This window comes from Notamacropus eugenii, chromosome 7 (assembly GCF_028372415.1).
Source record: "Notamacropus eugenii isolate mMacEug1 chromosome 7, mMacEug1.pri_v2, whole genome shotgun sequence".
In the NCBI taxonomy this organism is placed as follows: domain Eukaryota; kingdom Metazoa; phylum Chordata; class Mammalia; order Diprotodontia; family Macropodidae; genus Notamacropus; species Notamacropus eugenii.
Genome location: NC_092878.1, coordinates 59842113 through 59866242, shown reverse-complemented (window position 1 = coordinate 59866242; position 24130 = coordinate 59842113). Strand labels below are relative to the sequence as shown.

Genomic DNA, 24130 nt, shown 5'->3' with positions numbered 1-24130 from the left:
AACTCAGAGACCCATGCATTGAGACCTCCTATTGACTCTACTTCAAAGCTCTGAGGTGGGGTGGGAAGGCATAGAACTAGGCCTGGGTTTGTATGTTAGTGTCCTCAAATACAATAGGAATCTTCTCTAAAGAAAAAGCACTTTGGGACCCTCTCTTACAGTAGTAGGGACCATCCCATGGAGTATGGATGAGATTGGGCCTATGCCCTGCCACCATTCTCCCTCAATATATTCTAGCTAAACTGGACTGCTCATCTTCCAAAATTAGCCTTTGATTTCCCACCTTTGTATATTTTTTGATACTGTATCCTGCTCCTGATATATCTTTCTTTCACCTCTTCTTGCTGCATTTGGAGTCAGAGGATCTAAATGGATAAGGGTATCTAGAGTCAGGAGACTCAACTGCTTCCCAACAGTGTGACTTTAGATAAGTCACTCGGTTTCCTCATCTGTAAAAATGAAAGGATCAAACTAGATTGCTTTTAAAGTCCTTCCAGTTAAGAATCTATGATCCTTTTAACCTCTTTCATGATACTCCCAACCAAAAATATTCTCTCTCTGTTATGAATTGTCATAGTGCTTTCTGAATTCATTGTGTCCTATTTTGTTTGATAATTATTTTATATCTCCTATCACCCCCCTATCATCATCCCTGTAAGTTCCTTGAAGACAGGAACATGTGTAACAATTCACCTCTATATGCCCCAAGGACAGCTACTAAGTACAGAGGATAGAATGCCTGGCCTAGAGTCAGGAAGACTCATCCAGGGAAAGTCATTTAACCCTGTTTGCCTCAGTTTCCTCATCTGTAAAATGAGTTTGAGAAGGAAATGGCAAACCACTCCACTATCTTTCCCAAGAAAATATCAAATGGGGTCATGGAGTTAGACATAACTGAAAGGACTGAACAATGATCAAGAGAGACCCAAACTTGATAGCTACTAAATAAAGTTATATATAAATGGATTAAGGGCTGAGTCTTCATGAGGATCTGACCCCCTACACCCTTCCTACCCCTCATGAGACACCCCAATTTCCTGTCATCCTGGACTGAACTCATGAAGACTTGTCTTTCCAGGATAATCTTCAACAGCTATCAATGAACATGCATGGGACCATGACTTATCTTAGATGCAATGAATTATGGGAATGAAATGGGCACTCTGTCTTGAAGCCATTATGGGAGCCAAGGAGTTAAAGAAATTTGTAGGTGTCAGGGATCAGGTTGAGGGAGGAGCGAATTTTGGGTAGCAGCTGGCACAGATACAAGAATGGGCCTCTCTAGTTTTAAAAATAACCTTCCTATTGTCAGTGTTATCATTTAGAAATGTATAACCTCAGTATTATTCCTATTTTATCTCAAGAAATAGTCTCCATAAAGTCCTACTCTGATGCTCCATTGTGGTGTGGAAGGTGACTTTGGGTTGTTGAAGGTTATGCTAACTGAGCAAAAGCTTGGGCAGGTTCTACTACGCTGATAAGGTTTTGAACATGATTCTAGCAACAGACTATGCTTTCCAAGGACCAGGCCACTGAATTTGTCAAAGCTCACTAGTAAAGTGTCCCTTTGATGATTCTTTGACCCTGAAACATCAAAAAGTACAAAACTGACCATGTTCCTGCATGGCATCTTTCTTCTGTGGTGATGGTGCCCCAGTGAAAGGATGGTGGGGCAGTAGCGCATACGAAGAATCACACAATTTTTAGACCATCTAAAGACATTAATTAAATTAATTAATTAAACATAATGGAACAGCTAGGTGGCTCAGTGGATAGAGTGCTAGACCTGGAATCAGGAGGACTCATTTTTCCTGAGTTCAGATCTGACCTCAGGCACTTACTGTGTAACCCTAGGCAAGTCACTTAACCCTGTTTGCTTTAGTTTCTGTAAAATGGGTTGGAGAAGTAAATGGCAAACTACTCCAATATCTTTGGCCAAGAAAACCCCCAAAAGAGTCAGATGGGACTGAAAAACAATTCAACAACAACAAAAAACCAGCAACATTAATTTAGCCATCGGTACTCTAAATGCAAGATCTTTCTCTAGGAACCAATGAATGGGCACTCCTACAGGAGGAGAATATATTCATCTCGACATTCTCACCATTAATAATAATAATAATAATAGCATTTTTATAGAGTGCATTAAGGTTTAGAAAACATTTTATAAATATTGCCTTGTTTTATCCTCACAACCACCCTGGGAGATAGATGCTATTTTACAGATGAGAAAACTGGGGCAGACAGAAGTGACCTGACCTGCTCAGGGTCACGTGGCTATTGAGTGTCTGAGGTCAGATTTGAACTCAGGTCTTCTTGATTTGAGGTTTAGCACTGCATTGCATAACCTAACTACCTCAAAGCCACTATAAGTAAGACAAGATGAAGCAAAGGGAGTTCCAGCTCAAGGGACATGTGGCTCACAGGTTCCTGAAGAGGAAGGGAGTTGGAAAAGTTCATTGCATTCAAAGGCACCAAGAACCCTCCCAATGTTCTTATTATAGATGATAACGGAGTTGACTGCATCAAACATTGCAAAACCCCTAAAGGTCATCTGTAATCACTCAATAGAGTTCACTTTGACTCTACACACTGGAAAAGTCAAGTCAGCGAAGAATGCATCTATGCACTTGGATGGTCCCAGAGTGCTTGCCCCTTGGTGCATGCAGCTGAGTCCTAATTAGTGCAAATAACGAATTCCCCGAAGTGGCCACATTATTCCAATGCACATGGCATATTTTAGTGACTGACATCCAGTAGGCACTTAATAAATGCTTTTCTAAAAATGGCTGCAGTCAGGAGTTGCTAGACAATCATAGAAGCCAGTGAGCCATTCATTCACTTCATTCATTCTTTCACTCACTCACGTCAGTCTTTAACTCATTCATAGCCTGCAATTCATTCATTCATCCCTTTGTTCATTGTCATTCATTGATTCATTCATCCAACTAGCTCCTAATTAGCATAACTTTCAGTTGTGCCAGTCAGCCAGTCAGCCAGTCAACAAACAACTGCTGAAGATCCAAGATTTTTATGGCCTGATGCTGTGCGCTTAACCCTCCATACCACTCTTCTCTCTGCCCTACTAACTACCTGCACAGGGCAGGGAGATGATGTATTGAGTAAAGTTCTAGGCTTGGAACCAGGAAGACCTGAGTTTAAATATTGCCTCAGACGTTTTACTAACTGTGTAGCTCTAGGAAAGTCTCTTGGTTCTCTCTCTCTCTCTCTCTCTCTCTCTCTCTCTCTCTCTCTCTCTCTCTCTCTCTCTCTCTCTCTCTCCCTCTCTCTCTCTCTCTCTCCATCTGTAAAATGGTGATGATAATAGCACCTACGTCCCAGGACTGTTCAGAGGACTGAAGAAGATTATATTTGTAAAGAATTTTACAAACTTTAAAGTAGCCTATAAATGCTAGCCATCATTATTGTTATAATAAGTTGATAAATATGTCCTATTACTGGAGGAGTGTATTCTGTACCATTGGTCTGTGGGCAAGGATCTCAAAAGTACAGTATGGAAATGCCAGTTTTATCATGATTATAATTATTGTACAATTATAATTATTATATTTTGTTTCCTTCTCCAACTTAATCTTTTTCCTCCTTTCTTCCAGCCCTGACTGTCATCACTTTCATGAGCTCCTTGCCCTTTCCCCCTTTCTAGGAAGACCTGGATCCTTTCTAGGATCTATGCATCTAACTAAGCTAACTTCCAAGAGGACTAACCCAGAGGTCAGTCAAAACAACTTGATTAAGCTCAGTTTTAGGGCAACTAGGAGGCACAGTAGATTGTGCCAGGCCTGGAGTCAGGAAGACTTATCTTTCTGAATTCGAATCTGGCCTCAGACGCTAGCTCTTTGATCCTGGGCAAGACACTTAACCTTGTTTGCCTCAGTTACTTCACCTAGAAAGTGATCTGGAGAAGGAAATGGCAAACCATTATAGTATCTTTGCCAAGAAAACCCCAAATGGAGTCATGAAGAGTTGGACATGACTGAAATTGCCTGAACAACAAAAAAGTCCAACTTTGGGATGGCAGGAGGGCATTGGAGTCTGACTGCAAAGGCAAGGGTCATGAGAATCCTAAGATTTTTCTTAGGAAAACAAATTGCTTCTTCCTCCCATTTCATTTCTTTCTGTAATTGTCTCTAATATAATAGTATATAGCCACTTTCCTATTCTACCACCCCAACCCTTCAATTTTTATTAAAAATAAACCCAAAGGACCAAAAATAAAAGCTGAAGTTAAATGGAAAGGGAGGGAGAAGACACATGCACATTATGAAAAGTACTTGTTGTTCAGTCATGTCTGACTCTTCATGACTCTTTCAACCATAGGACATCCATGTTGCCCTTGAGGTTTTCTTGGCAAAGACACTGGAATGTTTTGCTATTTCCTTCTCCAGCTGATTTTACAGATGAGGAAACTGAGGCAAACAGGTTAACTGACTCCCCCAGGGTCACACAGCTAGTAAATGTCTGAGGCCAGATCTGAACTCAGGTCTTCCTGACTCCAGGCCTAGCACTCTATCTACGAAGCCACCCAGCTGTATCCATGAGGAATACTAGATGTGGATAAAAAAGACTCAGAGGCCCTAGATTGACAAAAAGATTCTCTGCTACTTCTTGGCTTCAGGAGGCAGCCAAAGCACTAAGCCTGTAATCAAGAAGTCCTGAAATTCAGATCTGACCTCAGATAGTTACTAAGCTGTGTGACCCTGGACTAGTCACTTAACCTCTGTTCTCCTTAGTTTCTTATCTATAAAGTGGACATAATAATAGCACCTATCTCACGGGGTTGTTATAAGGATGAAATAACATTTGTAATTGTGTGCTCAGCACAGTGCCTGGCACATAGTAGGTGTTATATAAATATTTATTTCCTACCCCTTTTCCTCTACTTACTGAGTGACTCTGGATAAGTCACCTAACTTCTCTGACCTCAGCTAACTGCACTGCAAAATTAGAGGGTTAAAGCAGATAACTTCTAAAGCCCCTACTAGCTCTAAATCTATTAAACTGGCCATGCAGTTTTGGGAAAATCGCTTCTCCTTTGGGGGACTTAGTTTCCTTTATGTAAAATGAGAGGTTGGGCTAGATCAGGGGTTTTTAACCTGAGGTCTATGGATTAGTTTTTTTAAAGCTATTTTGATAATTATATTTCAGTATAATTGCTTGCCTTTGTAAGCCTATTGGTTTGTTTTGTGTATTTAAAAACCTTCTGAGAAGGGGTCCATGGACTTCACGAGGCTGCCAAATGGGACAATAATATGACAACTATAATAGCATTTAGGTAGCATTGTAAGGCTTGTAAGTCAGTTTTAAAAAAGAAGGGCTAAGAAACCCTGGCCTTTCTAGCTCCAACATTCTGCATTCTCCTTGATCAAACCCACCAAGGCTGAGAGCTTTCTGGGACAGAGTGTATGCTTATACATATAGCCCTTGGGGAAGCCATGAGGGGACACTTGGCAGTGAGGTAACTCTTGGATTACAGCATTTCCCAAAGAGATCAAGAAAAGCAGATGGAAATCAGCTCCAACAATCCCATCCGCTCCCGGTGCCAGACACCACCCTTGTGCCGCTCTGGTGTCTGCCTGTTTTGGAAAGGTTTTATCTCTAAATGCCCAAGTGTGTCACTGAACTCATCTCCCCTTGGATCAGCCAATGTTTTCCAGGACAAAAGGTCTTGGAAGTGATCCAGAACAATTTGGATCTAGACAAGCACCAGCCAAGCAGACCCCATTTCTGATAACTGATCAATCACCTCCTGCCATTACTTCTCCTCGGGGGAATATTCTTTCCAGTCTCATATCAGTGCCCAAAGTGAAAAACAAAATCATTTTGAAAGTCTCCCCTCTGCCTCCCTCCCCACCACAATCCCTCCTACTCTGCCCTTTTTTTGTAAATTAATAAAAGATGCTGGAGCCATATTTGGCTGCTATGTGAGCTGGTGGTTTACCACTTCAATGCATGTCTGGTCAGTGCATACCTCAGGATCCCCCAAAGCAATTCTATTATGGAGAGGACCCCATGTCACATCAAAGCCTCATCTAATGCTATACTCCCCCTCCCTAAGAGGGGAAAGAAAGCTAAATTCCACTTAGGCAGGGTTGGGTTGGCTTTGTTGGGCCAACTGGGATTATGGAATTGTAAAATGTCAGAGAATGAAAATACCTAAGAGGTCATGTAATAAACCCCCCTTATTCAGTATGAACATCTACATCCTGGAAATTGGAAAATGCTACAGATCAAGGCTTGATTTATTGTTTGGTTGGTTGTCTAGACTTAAGAAAGTGATGGAGAAAATGTTAATATTGAAAATTCAACTTAAAAGTGTGTTGTGAGTATTTTTTTTTCTAAGCCAGTTGTTAAACATTTGCCAGTACACCATGGAGCAGATACATAACAGTGGATAGAGTGCTATGCCTGAAGTCAGGAAGACTCATCCTCCTGAATTCAAATCTGGCCTCAGACACTTACCAGCTGTGTGACCTTGGGCAAGTCATTTAGTCCTGTTTGCCTCAGTCTCCTTATCTTGTAAAATGATCTGGAGAAGGAAATGACAAACCACTCCAGTATCTTTGCCAAGAAAACCCCAAATGAGGTCATAAAGAGTCAAACGTGACTGAAGTTACTGAACAATAGTGCATCACCATACTTTATCTCTCAGCAAAGCTCTGCCTTTCTCCTCCCTTTTTCCTCATTCCCAAGGCTGGAAAGAATCTGTAAAGCTGACTGATACAAAGGTGATCTCTAGGAGTCATTCTCTCAAAAGATTTTATCTCCGGGTCTAATTCCCACTTATATACGGACATTTGATTGAATTGAATTCGACAGATATTATAAAACATGTACTATGCATAAGGCACCAACACATTTTCCCTGGTTTTAGTAATATATGTCCATTTTGTTTCCTGTTTTCTAGCCAATCCTCAACGGGCGTAGACAAAACAGGTCCATATGCCTCTTGTAAAAACCTATCAATGCTAACAAAGCCATCTCTGAACCTGTTTCTCTTCTAACTTCCAAAGGCACCAATTCTTGTAGTCTTTCTTCTACAATGGCCACACTAGGCTATCTTATTGCACTTCACAAATGTGTTCCTAAATGTTGCCTGCAAATAATTGTTTTTGGTAAATTCAGTCCTATTTTAAGTACTAACAAGCTAGCATTTTAAAAACTAAAGAAACCAACATTTTTTTCTTTTTTTCTTATTGTGAATCCCCTTGTGAAGCAAAAAAATTATCTTCTGATTCATCTTTTATAAACATCCAGATTTCTGAATTATGTATTTCTTAGAGACCTCTAGATTTAGAGTTGAGAGAGACTTCAGAAAGATTATCTTCCACTATTTTCTTCCACTGCTTACTTTCAGTCAGCATGTATTAAGCACTTACTTCCAAGCACTGTGCAAGCACTGGGGATACAAAGAAAGGCAAAAGACATGGTCTGTCCCCTCAAGCAGGTCATATTCTAGTGGAAGAGACAATGTACCCCCCCAAAAAATATTGTACAAATAAAATATACACAGCATAAATGGAAGTGATCTTAGAGAGAAGGCAATAATGGGGGATGAGGAAGAAGAGAGAAAGATAATACAAAAGAGAGAAAGAGGATAGAGGGGGTAAAAGAAGGAGAGAGAGAGACAGAGAGAGAGAAATTGAGAGAGAATGAGGGGAAGGGAGGAAAGGGAAGGGGGACACAGAGAGAGAGACAGACAGACAGACAGAGACAGACAGAGAGAGACAGAGAGAGAGAGAAGGTGGAAAGGCCCCCTGCAGAAGGTAAGATTTGAGTTGTCTTGAAAGAAGCCAAGGAAATCCCTGAAAGCAGGAGAGAAAGTGGGGGACAGACAGTGAAAAGGAATGGAATGGAGCTATGGTGTCATTTGTGAGGAATAGGAAATGTCAGTGGATCTTAGAGTACAGGTAGGGAAGAAAAGTAGAAGGAAACTATGAAGGCAGGAAGGGACAAGGTTGTCAAGGACTTTAAAAGCCAAACAAAGGATTTTATATTTGATTCTGGAGTCAATAGGGAGACACTGGAGAAAGGCAATGACTTGAGAAAAATTACTGTGGCTTCTGAATAGAGGAAGGGTTGGAGTGGGGAGAGGCAGACCCACCAGCAGGCTTTTGCAATTGTCCATTTGTGAGATGTTGAGGGTTTGTACCAATGGCGGTCATGTCAGAAGAGAGATGAAGACATTTACAAGAGATGTTGCAAAGGGAAAAATGACAAAATTTTGGCAAGAGACTGGATATCGGGGAGGGAGGTGAATGTGAATGAGGAGTCAAGGATAATGCCAAGCTTTCAAGGTTGGGTTGACTTGGAAGGATGTTGGTGCCTTCAACTTTTTTATTAAAGTTAGAAAGAGGACAATCCCAGAAAAGCTAATCAACTTTGTAAGGTCATACATGTAGAACACATGATGTTTCCTTTCTTTTCTTCTCTAATTCCTCCACATCCTTTAAAAATGTGTTGATCCAAACAAGATACAATCATCTCCCACAGATTTGATGATTGCAATGTCATAATAGTGGGATTCCTTCCCAGCATCTGCAAGTCAGGCTCCAGTAAGTATCTATGGCATGCTGGTATTTGTCACATGGTGCTTGACTGCTATCAATCTTTGAGTGATTTTGATATCAATTTTTAATTTTGAAATTGATGTTTGACCTGACTACTAACATCTCTGGCCAATATTAAAACTCTGAACTTGGGTTAGTCTTTGCTTCTTCCATCTTTCTCCTCCCTCAAGTGATCATGTCAAGTCTCTATCTCTGTCTACCCTGTTACCCTTATGTTTACTAAATTTCTTGTTTTCATTGGAATACCTTTCCAATTTAGTGGGTCATTTTGGGTTTTGTTTTCTCTACTCTAGAGTTTTTACAACTCCAAGCAATGTGTATTAGCTGCAGATATGATGGACATATTCTCAATATCCACATCATCAAAAAGACACTGATGGAATTAAGCCATGTGGCTGGTTTCTGAAGACCCCTCTCTATTTATTCTATTTTAATTTCAACATCACAAACTGAGGTTACTGCAAGATATAGAATCATAGATGTTATGGCCTAAATCCAGATGGGTACCTGGAGAAATCTGCATGTTATTAAATGAGTCTCATCTTAACCTGAAGTCTGTGAACTTTCTTAAATCCTGATAATTATGCCTATATATATATATATATATATATATATATATATATATATATATATATATATATATATGTATGTATGTATAACCAATTCTGAATCAATAAGCATTTATTAAACATCTATTCTGTGCCAGACACTGTACTAAGCATTTGGGGGTATGAAGTCAAAAGACAATCCAGGTGAGCTCATAATCCAACTGGTTTCTCTTGCAATCCTATGCATTTTATTTTATACATTCGAAAATACATTCTGAGGAGTCCATAAGCTTCACCAGATTGTCATTGGGGTTCATCACACACACACACACACACACACACACACTCATTAAGAATGATTGATTTAGAACCATTAAAAGTCATTGACTCTTAGTTCTAATCTGACCTAACTAGAAGAAATCCCATCAACTGCTTTTAGAAGTTGTGAAAACTCTGTCTGCAAAGACTGAATATCTGGTGGGTATATTTTAATAGGCTTATTATTTATTGGACTCAATGAAAGTTGGAGAAGTGACATTTGCAACAGTCTGTTGACACTTCTATTGGTTATGGATGACTCCAATGGTTTTCTGATCCCATCTGGCCATTTGCAGCCACACACAGATAGGCTTCTATCCACTGGTCTTTAGCACGTGTATTTTGTGTATTCCAGTGGCCAATGTCTTCAGTTATTCCCTGGTTCTAACATTTTATTTGAAGTTGACTCTTAGAATACGTGTATGATATGAGACTTTAGAAAGAGTATCAAGATGGAATCCAAAGACCAGGATCCAGATCTTGGCTTTTTGACCTTAAGAAAAGTCATTACATCTCAAATGCCTTAGTTTCATTATCTAGAAAGTGAGGAGAAGGGGTTCTTAGCCTGTGGTCCACAGATCCCCAACGAGTCCATAGATAGATTTCAGGGGGCCCATGGACTTGGACAAGAGGGAATTACATTATTATTGCAATATGATTGTTTTCCCTTTTGTAATACTATATGTTTTATTTTATGTATTTAAGAACATTATTCTGAAAAAGGATCCATAGGCTTCACCAGAATGCCAGAGTGTATGATGAAAAAAAATGGTTAGGAACTCTTACTAGGTGATCTGTAAGGGGATTTCTGGCTCCCACATTCTCCACTTCTATATGATGCCTACTGCCCTGTGTCTATTTAGTCAATAATAAACTGAAAAGATAACTGGTATTAAAAGCAACCTGATCCACATGGGAGGGTTTTTTGACTCTTTCAAAATCCATTTCTCAGTTCTGACCTGTCAAATGTTTCTTTCTGTCATTATCCCAACTGTCCATCTGTGTTGGCCGTGGCAATATTTTATAAGGAAGAGTTCAAGATTGACTTCTAAGCAGAGATCATTATCCTATTCATGGTAGCAAATAATTAAATGTATTTACATATTCTCAAGATAACTTGCTTTTCTTACTTGCTGATGACTGAGATACCTCCCACAAACCCTGCTTTTTTATTTTTGTCAAGCTGAAATTGGGCCTGCTCCTATCTCTGCCTCCTGTCTTAGATTTTAGAAAACTTGAACCAAATCTATTCAGTTACTCAGGAGTTATAGGAATTACCTTTCCTGAAAAGGAACTTTAAACTTTTATACCTAAAAGTAGCTATAGAGATCAAATCTGTGATTTCATTGATATAAAGAACTCCTATGTGAGAAAATTCCCTTACCACTATAGGTTAGCATCTCCTCTTACCTTAGATCTAAAAGAATTGTAAGGGGTCCTGAAATGACTAACCCAGGGTCACACACATTCAATATATGTCAAAAGTAGTATGATAGAAATAATATAAAAATGAATCACATATTACTTCCCTCCTACACATATACTCCATGAACAATGTGTACCCAAAGACATTTGCTTCCTGACCTTTTTAAAAGCAAAGCAAATATATGAAAACACAATTTTATTAGATAAATTAATGGGAAGATCTTCATTTAAAAAGAATTTAAAACAGAAGTCCTGAAAATTGTCAACTTCCCTATGGCAATTAAAATGTGATTCAGTTTACAAAAATTCAATTTTCATGTAACATTTTCAGAAACTCATCAATTATATAAAGTGAGGGATCTTGTAAATTCAATATTTCTGCCCTTTCAAGATGAATGGCAATAGAGTTTTTCTAATTACAGATCTCTTTTGCATATCTGTGAGCATTTGTTGGCATAGATACATGCATACATATGTGTTGATAATAATGACAATCATCACACGTAGCATTTCTATATAGTCCTTTAAAGTTTTCAAAGTGCTTTACACCTACCATCCCAAAATTTTCCACAATCTGGATGTATCTTTTAGCTACACTGGTCAATAAGCCCAGATATACTTGTGTGCTCCTGGTATATTATATCTGTTCATGCACATTCATTTTCAACAGGCAATTGTTTGAAATTAAGGATTATGCACTTATTACTATGGTTGACAATGAGACTTGGAATCTTAGAGTTGAAGGATAAAAAGATTATAGATATAATGCTGGAAGGACCTCAGAGGTCATCTAACCCAACCTCTTTATTTTACAGATGGGGAAACCGAAGCCTAAAAAAGATTAAGTGACTATAGTCATAAAAGTACTAAATTGTAGAGCTGGTATTCAAATACTGGTCCCATGACTCCAAACTCATGTAAAAGTTTAGTAGTCCTTCAGCCATACCAGCTTCCTGCTCCTCAAGATGCAGTGGCTTTTCCCAAACCAGCAACAAAGGAAAAATCACAAAGTAAGGAGAAAAACAAGAGTATCCTTGACAATATCACCAATAAGTGGTCATCCACTCTCTACTTGAAGACCTCCAGTAATGGGAAGCCCACGATCACCTGAGGCAGCCTATGTTTCTTTTGATCAACTCTCATCATTGTTAGGAAATTTTCCTGTACATCAAGCCAATCTCTGTCTGTCTACTACTCCATCCGCAGCTCTTATGTCTTTTAAGGCCAAGCAGAACAGCGTAATCTCCTTTCCCTATAATAACCCTTTAGAGCTCTTGACTCTCAAATTCTCTATTTCCCATGCAGCCTCACGTTTGAGTATATACACAAAGATGCCACTGTACCTTGAATCGTCCTCTTGAAGAAAGCTTTGCAGGCTTCACAGGAAGCTACTCCATAGTGGTACCCAGAAGCTATGTCCCCACACACAAGGCAGAGCCTCTTGGGGATGGCATTTAGCATATACTCGCACTTGGTGGGTGAATCTTCCATGATTGCGCTGGCACAGTCATCGTAGCGCTTACGGCAGGGAGTGCCACCCAGGCCTGTGCCATTGAACATGGGAGGTGAGTCCAGACCATTGGGATGACCCATGGCCAGGCCATAACCACCGCTGGCATCAGAAGAGCCACTGGGACTGTGGTGACTGATAGCATCAATGCCCGAGGATGGACTGGAAGGCTCTGTCTTGATAAAGGAGCCACAGCTGGAGGTGAGGTGCCGCTCTTCTGCAGACATCCTATTCAGCAGCCTGTAGAAAGAGGGCAAAAGGAGACACCTATTGAAATGAGCCAGGATCTGGGTCCTGCAGGGGTATGGCAAGGGTGCAATTGGCCACAGACTTGGGTCACTGACGTTGGCATAGAAAGAGATAGGCTCTGTATTATTTGACTGATGATGCTCTGGGATAGCTGAAAAGACTATACCATATATTCCTGCTAATGGATCAAATAAAACTATTTTATTTACTTCTTTACAGTAATAATAAAAATAATAGTTCATGTCTACATGACACTTTTAAATTTTACAAAGCACTTCTTGCAACAACCCTATGAGGCAGGCAATATAAATTATTATGACCCAGATTTCCAGATGAGGAAACTGAGTCTGATAATGATGAAGTTACTGGCCCAGAAACTATAAAAGTGTCACAGCCAAGGCATATAGGCTCATAGATCTCAATCTGAAAAAGACCTCAGAACTATCTAGTCCGCCCCTATAATTTTACAAATGAAATATTGAGCTAAATGGAAGAAGGATTCACTAATCCATACATAAGTATCTCTGCAGGCTGGACATACAATTATTTTTAAAATATAATGATATTTATGTTTGTAAAAACTATACACAAAGATCCTTGCAAAAAAAAAGAAAGAGAGAAATGAAGGAGAGAAGGAAGGAAGAAAAGAAAGAAGGAAGGACGAAGGGAAAGAAGAAAGTGGAAGAATCAGGAAAGTTAAGTAATTTGCCAAGGATACCCAAGTACAAAGTGTCAGAGGCAAGATCTGAACTCTGGTCATCTAGGTGGCACAGTAGACAGAGCTCCAGGCCTGAAAATCAGAATGACTGATGAATTCAAATTTGACCTCAGACACTTAGTGGCTATGTGACTCTGGGCAAATCACTTCACCCTGTTTGCCTCAGTTTCCTTATCTGTAAAAGGAGCTGGAGAAGGAAATGGCAAACCACTCCAGTATCTTTGCCAAGAAGATCCAAATGAGGTCACAGAGTCAGACACAACTGAAACAACTGAACAACAACCACCTCTGACTAGATAGCTAGTATCTTTTCCACAATTCAATGTCAATTCTAATGTAGGAACACAGGTCTATACCAAAGACAATAATGTTTTCACTACAGATCTAAGCTACAACTTTAAGATCTTGGTTCATAAAAACAATTTCTTCCTTCTTTCCTTCCTTCCTTCCTTCCTTCCTTCCTTCCTTCCTTCCTTCCTTCCTTCCTTCCTTCCTTCCTTCCTTCCTTCTTTCTTTCCTTTCTCTTGAGGTAATGAGGGTTAAATGAATTGCCTAGGATCACACAAGTATCTGAGACCAGGTCTCAAGTCAGGTTCTCCTGAGTCTAAGGCTGGTGTTCTATCCCCTGAACCACCTAGCTGTCTCCAATTTTTTTCTAACAATAGCATTTTAGTACTAAATCTATTTTTAAAAAATCAGACTAGTGATTTCATTGTTCTTGACAACTTTCAGTGAAGAAATTCTCTCTACCAAATCAGATCAGCAACTGTTCCATAACTTATATAGTCATAGAGAATTGCCTAGGGGGTGGAGAGTTTAAATGACTTGTTTGCCCAGGGTGATATGACCAATATGTTTCTGAAACAAGACTTGAACCTGGGTCTTATTAACACCAAGTTAAGCATTCTAACCACTATGCTAGGCTGCTTTTCATGGTCATTTTATTGCCTACTAACTTGTAACCTATAACATTATAATTCTTTGGAAATTATTATTTATGATCACTCTATTAGCTAGAATACTTAACTAACCAGAATCTCTGTTCCCAACTATGCTGAATATACACCATAATTCATATATGATAATGAATTCTTTCCCAAGATTAGAGGAGTAAGTTAAATCCATTGGAAGCATCCCCACACACCTCCCAATTATGGTAGCCACTTTGCTCTGATCTTTCTATACCCTTACCCAATTCCTTTTATGAATATTAGTACTCCTTTTCAAGGGAAGTCATCTTCTAGAGTTCAAACCCAGCCTCAAAAACTTACTAGTTGTGTAACCCTGAGAAAGTCACTTAACCCTGTTTGCCTCAGTTTCCTCATGTGTAAAATGAGCCGGAGAAGGAAAAAGTAAACCACTCCAGTGTCTTTGCCAAGAAAATTCCAAATGGGGTCTCAAAGAGTCTGACACATCTGAAAAGACTAAATGACAACTTTTCAAGTCAGCTAGTCAGGGCTAGAAGGATAGTTTGTGGCTATAGTGCAGTACAGAACTAAGAGACACAAAGAGATTGGACCCATGACTTTGGGCTCATTGAGCTTACCAGTTACTGAACATGGGCTTTAAGATAATCAGCCCCAGCCTTGGAAGGGTGTTTGGAGGCTGCCTGACATCACTTGCTGATTGATAATTCATGAATCTATGCCTTCAGTTATTTTAGACCCAACTCACTTGTTCTCCTTTTTATTCTTAGATTAGATGGATCAGGCTTCTCCAATTCCTTATGTGTGCTTTCCAGCACAGACTCCAGGGGAATGTAGCACTAAGGTTGTCCCAACAGGAGCAATATTTTCTTAGGGTCTCAACTTTGCTGATGAATGCAGGCAATGATAAGAACTTTTATGGGGTCACAGTACTAACTGGCCAGCTTCCTTGGTTCAAAGGGCTGACATTTCCCCATCTCCAGAGGCTTGGGCAAGTCATACCCCTTTTCCTGGTACTTTTCCACCAGGTAAGGTGGGTTATTCTCTTTCTTAATGCACTGCCTGACCCTGGAGACCCTTGTCAGACATACAAAACACACACACACACACACACACAAGACTCTTTCTTCAGTAACTGCACTGGCCACTGCTGGCCTCCACTCCCCAGTGGCCCATTTCTACCCCTGGTACTCTCTTTGTCCTCCCTTCCTACCTTGCCTTCTGAGAATCTTTCTCTGTTGTCCTAAGGTGGAAAGGGTACTAGATTTAGCATTAGCTCACCTGAGTTTGAGTCCTGGCTCTGTCACTTATGAGGTGTGTGACTCTACTGAGTCACTTCCTTTCTCTGTCCTCAGTTTCCCTATCTGTAAAATAAAAGGCTTGGACTAGATGACCTCCGAGTTCCCTTCAGCTCTGATTTATGATCCTGAGAGTCAACGAAAGCTGATCTAGGCTGGCGGCAAGGTGGACAGGTTCTTCTTCCCTTCCTCTAGCAAGTGCTCTGAGAGAAACCAACAGCAGAGAGGCTGAAGATTCATGTGTCAGGTATGGGTTGGACCAAGTGATCCCTGAGGCCCCTTTTGGCTGTGTACTTAGGGAATGCAAACATTTTAATATCAGACTGAACAGAGCCTAATTAGGAAGGTAAATCTGATGGGAAATAATTACACAATGATAATTTGGCTATTATCTGGATGTTCTTTGGGATAATCCATACCACTGCTTCCTTCTATTAGCTAGGGTCATTGCAAGTTGACTAGGTACACTTGATTGTTTTTTCATTGATGAATTAATTAATTGGGTGCCTTCTCCATTGAAGCACAATATTTGGCAATGTGGGAGATATAAAGACATAGGAATCAGACAATTCGATTCAACCTTTACTGAGCACTATGTACGGGTATTTAGAACGTACTACGTACAGGAAAGAACTAAAAAGCACCCCACAGGGAGAGAGTTGTGCAAATAATCCGAGTTGTTTTAGTGCATCAAGTTCAGCTGATCAGTCTTTGGAGACAATAAAATCATGCCGCTGGAGAAATAAGCAGACCACCAGCCTTTCACCCACATCTGTTTTGATCACTCTCTTGTGTGAGACAGGGTGAGCAACACTTGAGTTCTTTAGGGGATATGGACAACTTGAACAGAGGAAGAAGCTAGGCAAAGTTTGGCCACATGGTCCGTACAAAGAACAGTGAGGCAAGGATGTTGGCTTCATTACTCCTCAATGGTCCTTTGATGAGGTGTCATAGTGGGGGAAAAGGGAAAGGACAGTACTTAGAGCAAGCTAGGATTTTGTAACTTTGCCTTTAAACATGCCCCTAGAAAGCTTTCCAGTCTCCATCCTGAATGTTTACCCTTTGTTTTAGACCTAGGGGAAGAGCAGCAGGAAACCCAAGGGTAGTACCAGTACACCCAAGCTCCCATCTTATACACAGATTTGGCTCAGTAAGCCCCTTCTCTATCCTGCACAGAAAATGCCAAACATGTTCATTGAGTTCTGGTGACCTCGAGAATGAAAAAGAAATAAATTTGATCCTACTTTCCTCAGAGCTGGCTGAGAAACTGGGCTGCTATTTTGGTGCCTGAGTCACAGGTTTGAGGATGTTGGGAGTTGGGGGGGGGTCTAAGCATTTCATTCTCTTAGTGTGTCCTCTGAGGTCATTCTTTCTACTCACTTTGCCATTTTCGTGATCACTTTTTAGCCCTGCTTTTACCCCAGAGAATCTCTTCCTGTCCTGAGATTTCTAGAATTACACATAGTGCAAGGGCTATGCAAAGAGAGAGAGAGAGGGAGAGAGAGAGAGAGAGCGAGGGAGAGAGGGAGAGTGTGTGTGTGTGTGTGTGTGTGTGTGTGTGTGTGTGTGTGTGACAGCTGAGGAGTTGGCCAAATCCTCTGACTGGAGTGAGCTGGCTAAGGTACCCAGTCTTGGGATTTAAGCCTGGAAAGGATCTTAGAGCTCTCAGAATTAATGGATTTAGAACTGGAAGGAACCTTAGAAACTATTGATTCCAGTGCCCTCATTGTACCAGATGAGAAAACTGAGGTTAGATAACTTGCCATAGCTAGAAGGTTTTCTTGACTCCAAATTCAGCATTCCATCCACTATTCCAGGTCGCCTCATGGGGCTCAGTCCTTTGGACGAGAAAAAAGAGGCAAGGAGAGCGGATATGTCTACCAAGGTCACCTGGATAGAAAATAGCTAAGCCAGAATTCAAGATCCAGGTCCTTGACTTCAAAATCCACTGGGTTTCACCACATTATGTTTCCTCCCAGCCCTATTGGGTTATGTAGATGTGTATCTTCTCTTGATGTCAGGCATATTTAAGCCTCAAAGCCGGGACTATTAAGTTTTCTTGACTTATAAAAGAGATTTAAACTTTCCGATGAAGGCACTTGACACCTTGAAGTCTCAGACTCTGAGAAAAGTTGTTGAAGAGGACCTAAACTCTATGGAATGAGAGTATTAATGATGCAGGAGTAGTGGGTCAGGGCCTGTTGCCAAAAGACCAGAGGAAGAAGTTATCAAGATACCTAAATCTTCAAAATGAGTGTTTGGTTGGTGATGGTTGATTCCAATCTAGCTAGGCCCTCTTTTAAACAAGTGGTTCTTCCTGTCTCAGCAGTAAACTTTTCTTCCACCTTCTCCTAAATCTGTTTCTGTATTGTAGATAGCAGCTGAACTGGGTCAAGGTGCCACAAGTGAATTATTAAGAGTGGGGCTAAGAAAGAGGGCAGTGATGTTAAGCCACCCACGTAGCCTGGAAGACATCACCAAAATGATCATCGTCATAGCTACCATTGCTATGACGTCATCAAAGTTTGTAAAACACTTTATATACATATTACTTTCTTTGATCCTCACAATGACCTTGGGATATGAGGTGTTATTATTATCCACATTTTACAGATAAGGAAATTGAAGCAAACAGAGGTTAAGTGACTTGCCCAAGGTCACAGGGATAGGAGGGATCTGAGGCAGGACTTTAATTCAGGTCTTCCTGATTCCAAGTCTGGTACCCAATCCACTATACCACATAGCTACCACCTAGAGACATGGCCAGCTCTGGACATTTTTCTTGCCACAATGAAGTTAAAGGCCAAGAAGAAAAATTTTCTCTTGGTCCTACTTTTTCCTTTTCCTTCTTGTTGCTACCTAATGTTTTCCCAGTTGTTATTCTCTTTTGGTGAGCTCTCTTTTGAACATTGCCAAATTTCACCATTAAATTAATTCTATAATTATTTTGGGTGATAGTGCAGGGGAGGGACAAGGTAGACAATACACGAGAAGAAACTAATGAGAGATGAAACTCAGAGGGACTGGATTAATGCTGGTGGCCAAGGAGTACTCCGTATGCTGCATCCAGAAATTCTGTCAATGTCTCTGATGTGGTGGTGGGAGGCAAGGCCAGGAAAGGGAGGAAGAGGGGATTGGTTTCAAACTGCTGTCCTCACTCTGGGGAGAAGTGGGTCATATCAGGTCCATTGTTCACTCCTGGCTGGAATCCAGTTCCAAAATGGATCAATGAAAATTGACTCTTTTGGGGGGAGGGACTCGAGGCCAGAGTCAGAGCTGTCTTTTGTAAGAGCAATATTCTGTGGCCTAGGCCCCCAGGGGTATTGTTTTCCCTTTGATTCATCTTGTAACTAGATCTGAGCTACATATTGATAGACCTGTCCTGACCCAGATTTTTACCAGCATCCTAACCAATACTGCCTCCCCACCACCACCCCACTACGTCCAACCCATTCCAGTCCCATCACTCTGGGCTCCTAGAAAGCGGTCTCTGCAGAGTAAAGCATCTTACCCTCAGGTATCACTGCTCTGGCAGGATTCTTAGAATGAACCCTGGGAATGAATACAGCAGAGGTTTGCTTTGGGGTAGGAGCAGGGGAGGACTTCATAGAAACTTCAGGCTCCTTAATTTCCAAACTGAGAATGACAAGATCTCTTCTGTCTTGTTCTGTAGTGTCAGAATTCTGTTCTCAATTCAAGTGTCTCCCCCTCTGTTGATTATCTTCAATTTATCATATATATAGCTATATGCACCCACACACATACATACACATACTTGTATGTATTTATATATGTACGTGCATATATGTATTTACACACATGCATATGTACATATGTATATGTGTGTATATGTATATATACATGCCTGTGTGTATGACTATGTACATACACATGTGTGTATGTGTATACACGTGTATACATATGTGTATGTGCATATATATGCACACACATTCTGCACATGTTTTGTATATATGTTTTAAGCTATTTTAATAGATAAATTAATTTATTTTTTATTTTGATTTTTTATCAATAATTGATAAATGTGTTAAATAATGATACAAGAAATAAACAGCATAAGAAAATTTGTTGTTTAGGAGACATCACAAAATAATCTTTGATTGAACAATGGATACCAAAGGAGGTCTATAGATAGATAAGGAGCTTTCTGAATTCAAAAAATTGTGCTATATACAGAGATAGCTTGGGAATATTTTTTATAATATACAAAAAGAGAAGACCTTGAAAGATGGATAGAGAGAACACATCACTGAATTCTTTTACTGTTGTTTAACTTTTCACATATTATTTCAGGGTTTAATTACATGTTTAGCAGAAAGAACGCTCAGTCTGGAGTTAGAGGACCTTGGTTTAAATTCTCTCTTCTACTTTCATGGCCTTGGGAAATGCACTTTTAACCTCTTCAGACCTCAGTTTCCTCCCAATGAAAAACTGAGGTGGCTGGATCAGAGGGCCATCTAAGGTCTGCATCGATGATTCACTGAACCTCAGGAAACATCCCTCATCATTATGACTTTCTCCTCTGCTGCACTTGCCATCCCAGTCACTCCCTGTCACTTACAACTGCTAGCCACACAGAAATGGGGTGGGAGGCTCTTCCTGGTGCTTCAGATGAAAAAGCTGAGGGCTTAAAGTTTTGATGATCCTATATGTTACTTTATAATACTACCACTGGCATTCCTATGTTACTGGTGGTATTGTCTATACTTCTGTAACATATTGCATTGTGAGAATAGTTCCTTCATCTTATAGCTTTCCTTCCCCAATTAATACACAGTACAGACATATTTCTTGTCAGTGTTGTTGCTGCAGTCATGTCTGACTCTTCATGACCCCATTTGGGCTTTTCTTGGTAAAGATACTGGAGTGACTTGTCATTTCCTTCTCCAGCTCGTTTTATAGATGAGAAAACTGAGCCAAACAGTTAAGTGACTTGCCCAGGGTCACACAGCTAGGAAGTGTCAGAGGGCGGATTTGAACTCAGGGAGATGAGTCCTACTAACTCTAGGTCCAGCACTCTATCCATTGCCACACTTAGCTACTCCACAGACACATTGGTATAGTGGAAACATACATATGGTGGAAACAGTTGGAAGGGACCTAAGATATCATCTGGTTCATTGTCTCCCAAACTGCATTCCATGAAGTGCTCTGGCTCGAAATGACATGAATTTTTGGTGAGATCATTTCAACACCCATGATATTTTCCCTTTAAAATATTAAATATGAAAAAATGTCCACATGAAAATATTTGCATACAGAATTTGTTTGGTATGAAGATAAGCTCAATTTTCTTTATTTTGGGCTAAAATTTCCCAGACATCCTTTATCTCCTAGGGGGATTTCCCACACCTAGAGAGGCAGCTAGTATCATTCTATCCACTGATGGAGTCATGGATTTGTGGTCAGGACAGACTTGAGTTCAAATCTTGCTTCAGACTCTAACTAGTTGTATGACCCCAGTCGAATCATTTAAGTTCTTTGTGGCCCAGCTCCTTCACCTGTAAAATGGTGATAACAAGAGAACCTACTTTCCATGTCTGTTGTGAGGATCAGATTTTATAACATAGGTGAAGTGCTCTGCAAACATCAAAGTACTATTTTAATGATAATGCTAGCTATCGTCAATCATTATTAAGAACAGTCATCCTAGGTAAGTCAAGAAGGCCTGGGTTCAAACCATGCCTTTGATACATACGTGGTTTGCGATTCTGGGTAAGTCACTTGATCTCTTTGTGCCTCAGGTAATTCTACAAGATAAGAATGTACCCTCACTGGGAATTCCCTATATCAGTGAAATCATAAGCCTAGGCTTAAAAAAAATACGGCGTCTCTAAGGTCCCCCTACCCAAGCTATATCTACACATAAGACCCAAAGTGTTCCAGAGCAAATTCATTTGAAAACTGTTGACTTAAGCGAACACGCTCATTTTTACAGATGATGAAAGTGAGACCCAAAATGGTAAAGAGACTTGCCTAAGGTCACACAGCCAGTGGGACGGAGAAGGTCTATTTGGAGATATAAACCGGGTATAAATCCAAGGCCAAGGGTTGGGTCTAAGGCATTCTATTATTTTGTTGGCTCTCACAAGGCTCAGCTTTCCCTGTTTGTTGTGTCCCTCCCCACTCCCCCACCCTCTTTCTCTTTCAGGGACCCCTCAGTGACCCTTTGCTGAAAAATGACCCCAAAGAAAACACAGACTCTGGAGTGTGAGGCTGCCTGTTCAGTGCCCACTGGAGCTCGGGGAGAAATCTGTAATTAAGTGTCTTGTAGTTAGGAAGATTAGTCAAAACCAGGCTGATCCCGGACAACTGATTGAAATCTCGTTCCACACAAATTACAGTGTGGAAAATAATGATGGGTAATTAGTGCTTTTCAATCAGGGTTTTTTATCCCTGACTTTCTTGGAAGCATCAATCAGGATGAGCAGGGACAGAAGCAAGTGCATAGAACAGCATGAAACAGCATGGCGCTCATTTCCAGGCCAACGGGAAAAAACGGGCTGAGACTGGTGAGAATTTGGGCCTGGCACTGCAGAGAGGGCCAAGGGGCTGAGTTAAGTCATCAGAGCACAAGAAGTGCTACCCCAGAACAGGCCCAAAGTCCAGCTAGGTCAGGACAGTGTTCTCAACTGGGATGAGCTACGGGACAGGAAGGAAGGAGGGAAGGAGGGAAGGAAGGAGGGAAGGAGGGAAGGAAGGAGGGAAGGAAGGAGAGAAGGAAGGAAGGAAGGGAGGAAGGAAAGAAGGAAGAAAGAAGGAAACAACCATTTATTAAGTGCCTACTATGTGCCAAATACTTTATAAATATTATTTCATTTGATCTTCATAATAACCATGGGAGGTAGGTGCTATTATTATTCCCATTTTACAGGAGAGGAAATTGAGGCCGAGAGGTTAAGTGACCTGTCCAGAGTGACACATTTAGTTTAATGTCTGAGGTCACATTTGAACTCAAACCTTCCTAACTCCTGGCCCAGAGCTCTATCCACTGCACCACTTAATCGCCTCTGATTATCCCCCAAGATTTCAGCTTCAAAAAAAAAATTAAAGATATAACCATAAACATCTCTAGTTTCCATTCAGAAGCTATTAGAGATCTATCATGTATAGATCTCCTTAAAAACTTTTACTATTCAGTTGTGTTTGACTCTACTTGATCCCATGAACCATACATTTCATGGCGGTTTCTTGGCAAAGATACTGGGGATGACTTGCCGCTTCTTTCTCCAGTGAATTAAGGCAGAGGTTAAATTAGTTGCCCAGGATCACACAGCTAGTAGGTGTCTGAAACTACATTTGAACTCAGATCTTCCTGACTCCAGGTCTAGTGCTCTATCCACTGAGCCACCTTGATGCCTCCTGGGCAAATAGAGGTTAAATGACTTTCCCAAGGTCACATAGCTAGTAAGTATCTGAAACCAAATTTGAACTCAGGTCTTCCTTAAACCCTTCTCAAATTTATTTTTATATCTAGCCCATCTCAAAAAGTAAAACAGACAGAAACTAGACTAGTAGTAGGAACCCTCAGTTTGCTGTGAACAAATCATGTCATCCCTATGTCTATCCCACAACTAAAATATTGTAAGGGAAATGTGAGTGGGGAATATTTTTACTCCAGTCTCAATGTCCCATGGCTGTGGTATGTGTGTGTGTGTGTGTGTGTGTGTGTGTGTGTGTGTGTGTGTATGTGTGTGTGTGTGTAAGCTATAATAGCTAGGAAAGGACAAAGTATGGAATTCATCTCTCATCATGCTCTTTTCCCCCATCCTGGATGCTATCACATAGAGGGACAAAACAGATTTATATATGACTCATCCTTATACAAACACCAAAGCTTATTTTTCCCCTTCTCTTCCCAGTTTGATCTTTCTAGAGGACCCAAGATTATTTTTCCCCAAAGAATTCCCTAAAGATCTTCCTAAAGCCTAAATTTTACCATTTCAATTCTCTTCTCCACAGACACTTATGGCTCCCTATTACCTCCAAGATCAAACTCAAAGTCCTTCGCTTGGCTTTTAAATTCTTTCATTACCCAGACCCTATCTACTTTTCCAGTTTTTATATGCTTTTTCTCTTCCATGTATACTGAGATTCAGCTACATGGACCTTCTTATCATTCTTTCCACATGACCCTCCATCTCCTAACACTATGGTTTTTCCTTTGCTCTCCTCCATGGCTTCCTCCTGCTGGCTGTCTCCAATTTATCCTGAATACACCATGCTTATACCTAGTTGTCCGCATGTCATCTTTCCCATTAGACTAGGAGAGTATTTTGCCTTTCTTTGTATCCCATGCATTTACCACATTGCCTGAAACAAAGTAAGCAATCAACAAATGCTTGTTGACTGACATACATTTTTAAGTGTCAATTTTTCCCATTCCCAAAAACTCTCCAACCTAAATCTAAAGGGTCCCAATTGAACTAGGTGGTAAAAATTCACAACACATTTGTTTATCAGAAATCAACAAAGTTTTGTTGTCATCAAAGATATCAGGCAAGCAAACGTGTGTCTGAAGGAATAGTTCAT

General features: G+C 40.4%; 1 protein-coding gene across 2 annotated transcripts in view; it reads right to left on the bottom strand.

Annotated features, from left to right (window-relative positions):
• The window catches only part of ESRRB (estrogen related receptor beta), a 238909-nt gene that overhangs the window by 53623 nt on the left and 161156 nt on the right, over positions 1 to 24130 (bottom strand). The window contains exons 1-2 of one of the 2 annotated variants that reach the window (XM_072622959.1): positions 15564 to 15828; positions 12223 to 12629 (exon numbers count right to left, since the gene is read on the bottom strand). In XM_072622959.1, coding sequence (XP_072479060.1) covers positions 12223 to 12616 — 394 coding nt within the window. In that variant the 5' untranslated portion in view covers positions 12617 to 12629; positions 15564 to 15828. Of the gene's footprint in view, positions 1 to 12222; positions 12630 to 15563; positions 15829 to 24130 lie in introns of those variants that run through there. The other variant, XM_072622958.1, reaches the window with a different exon arrangement.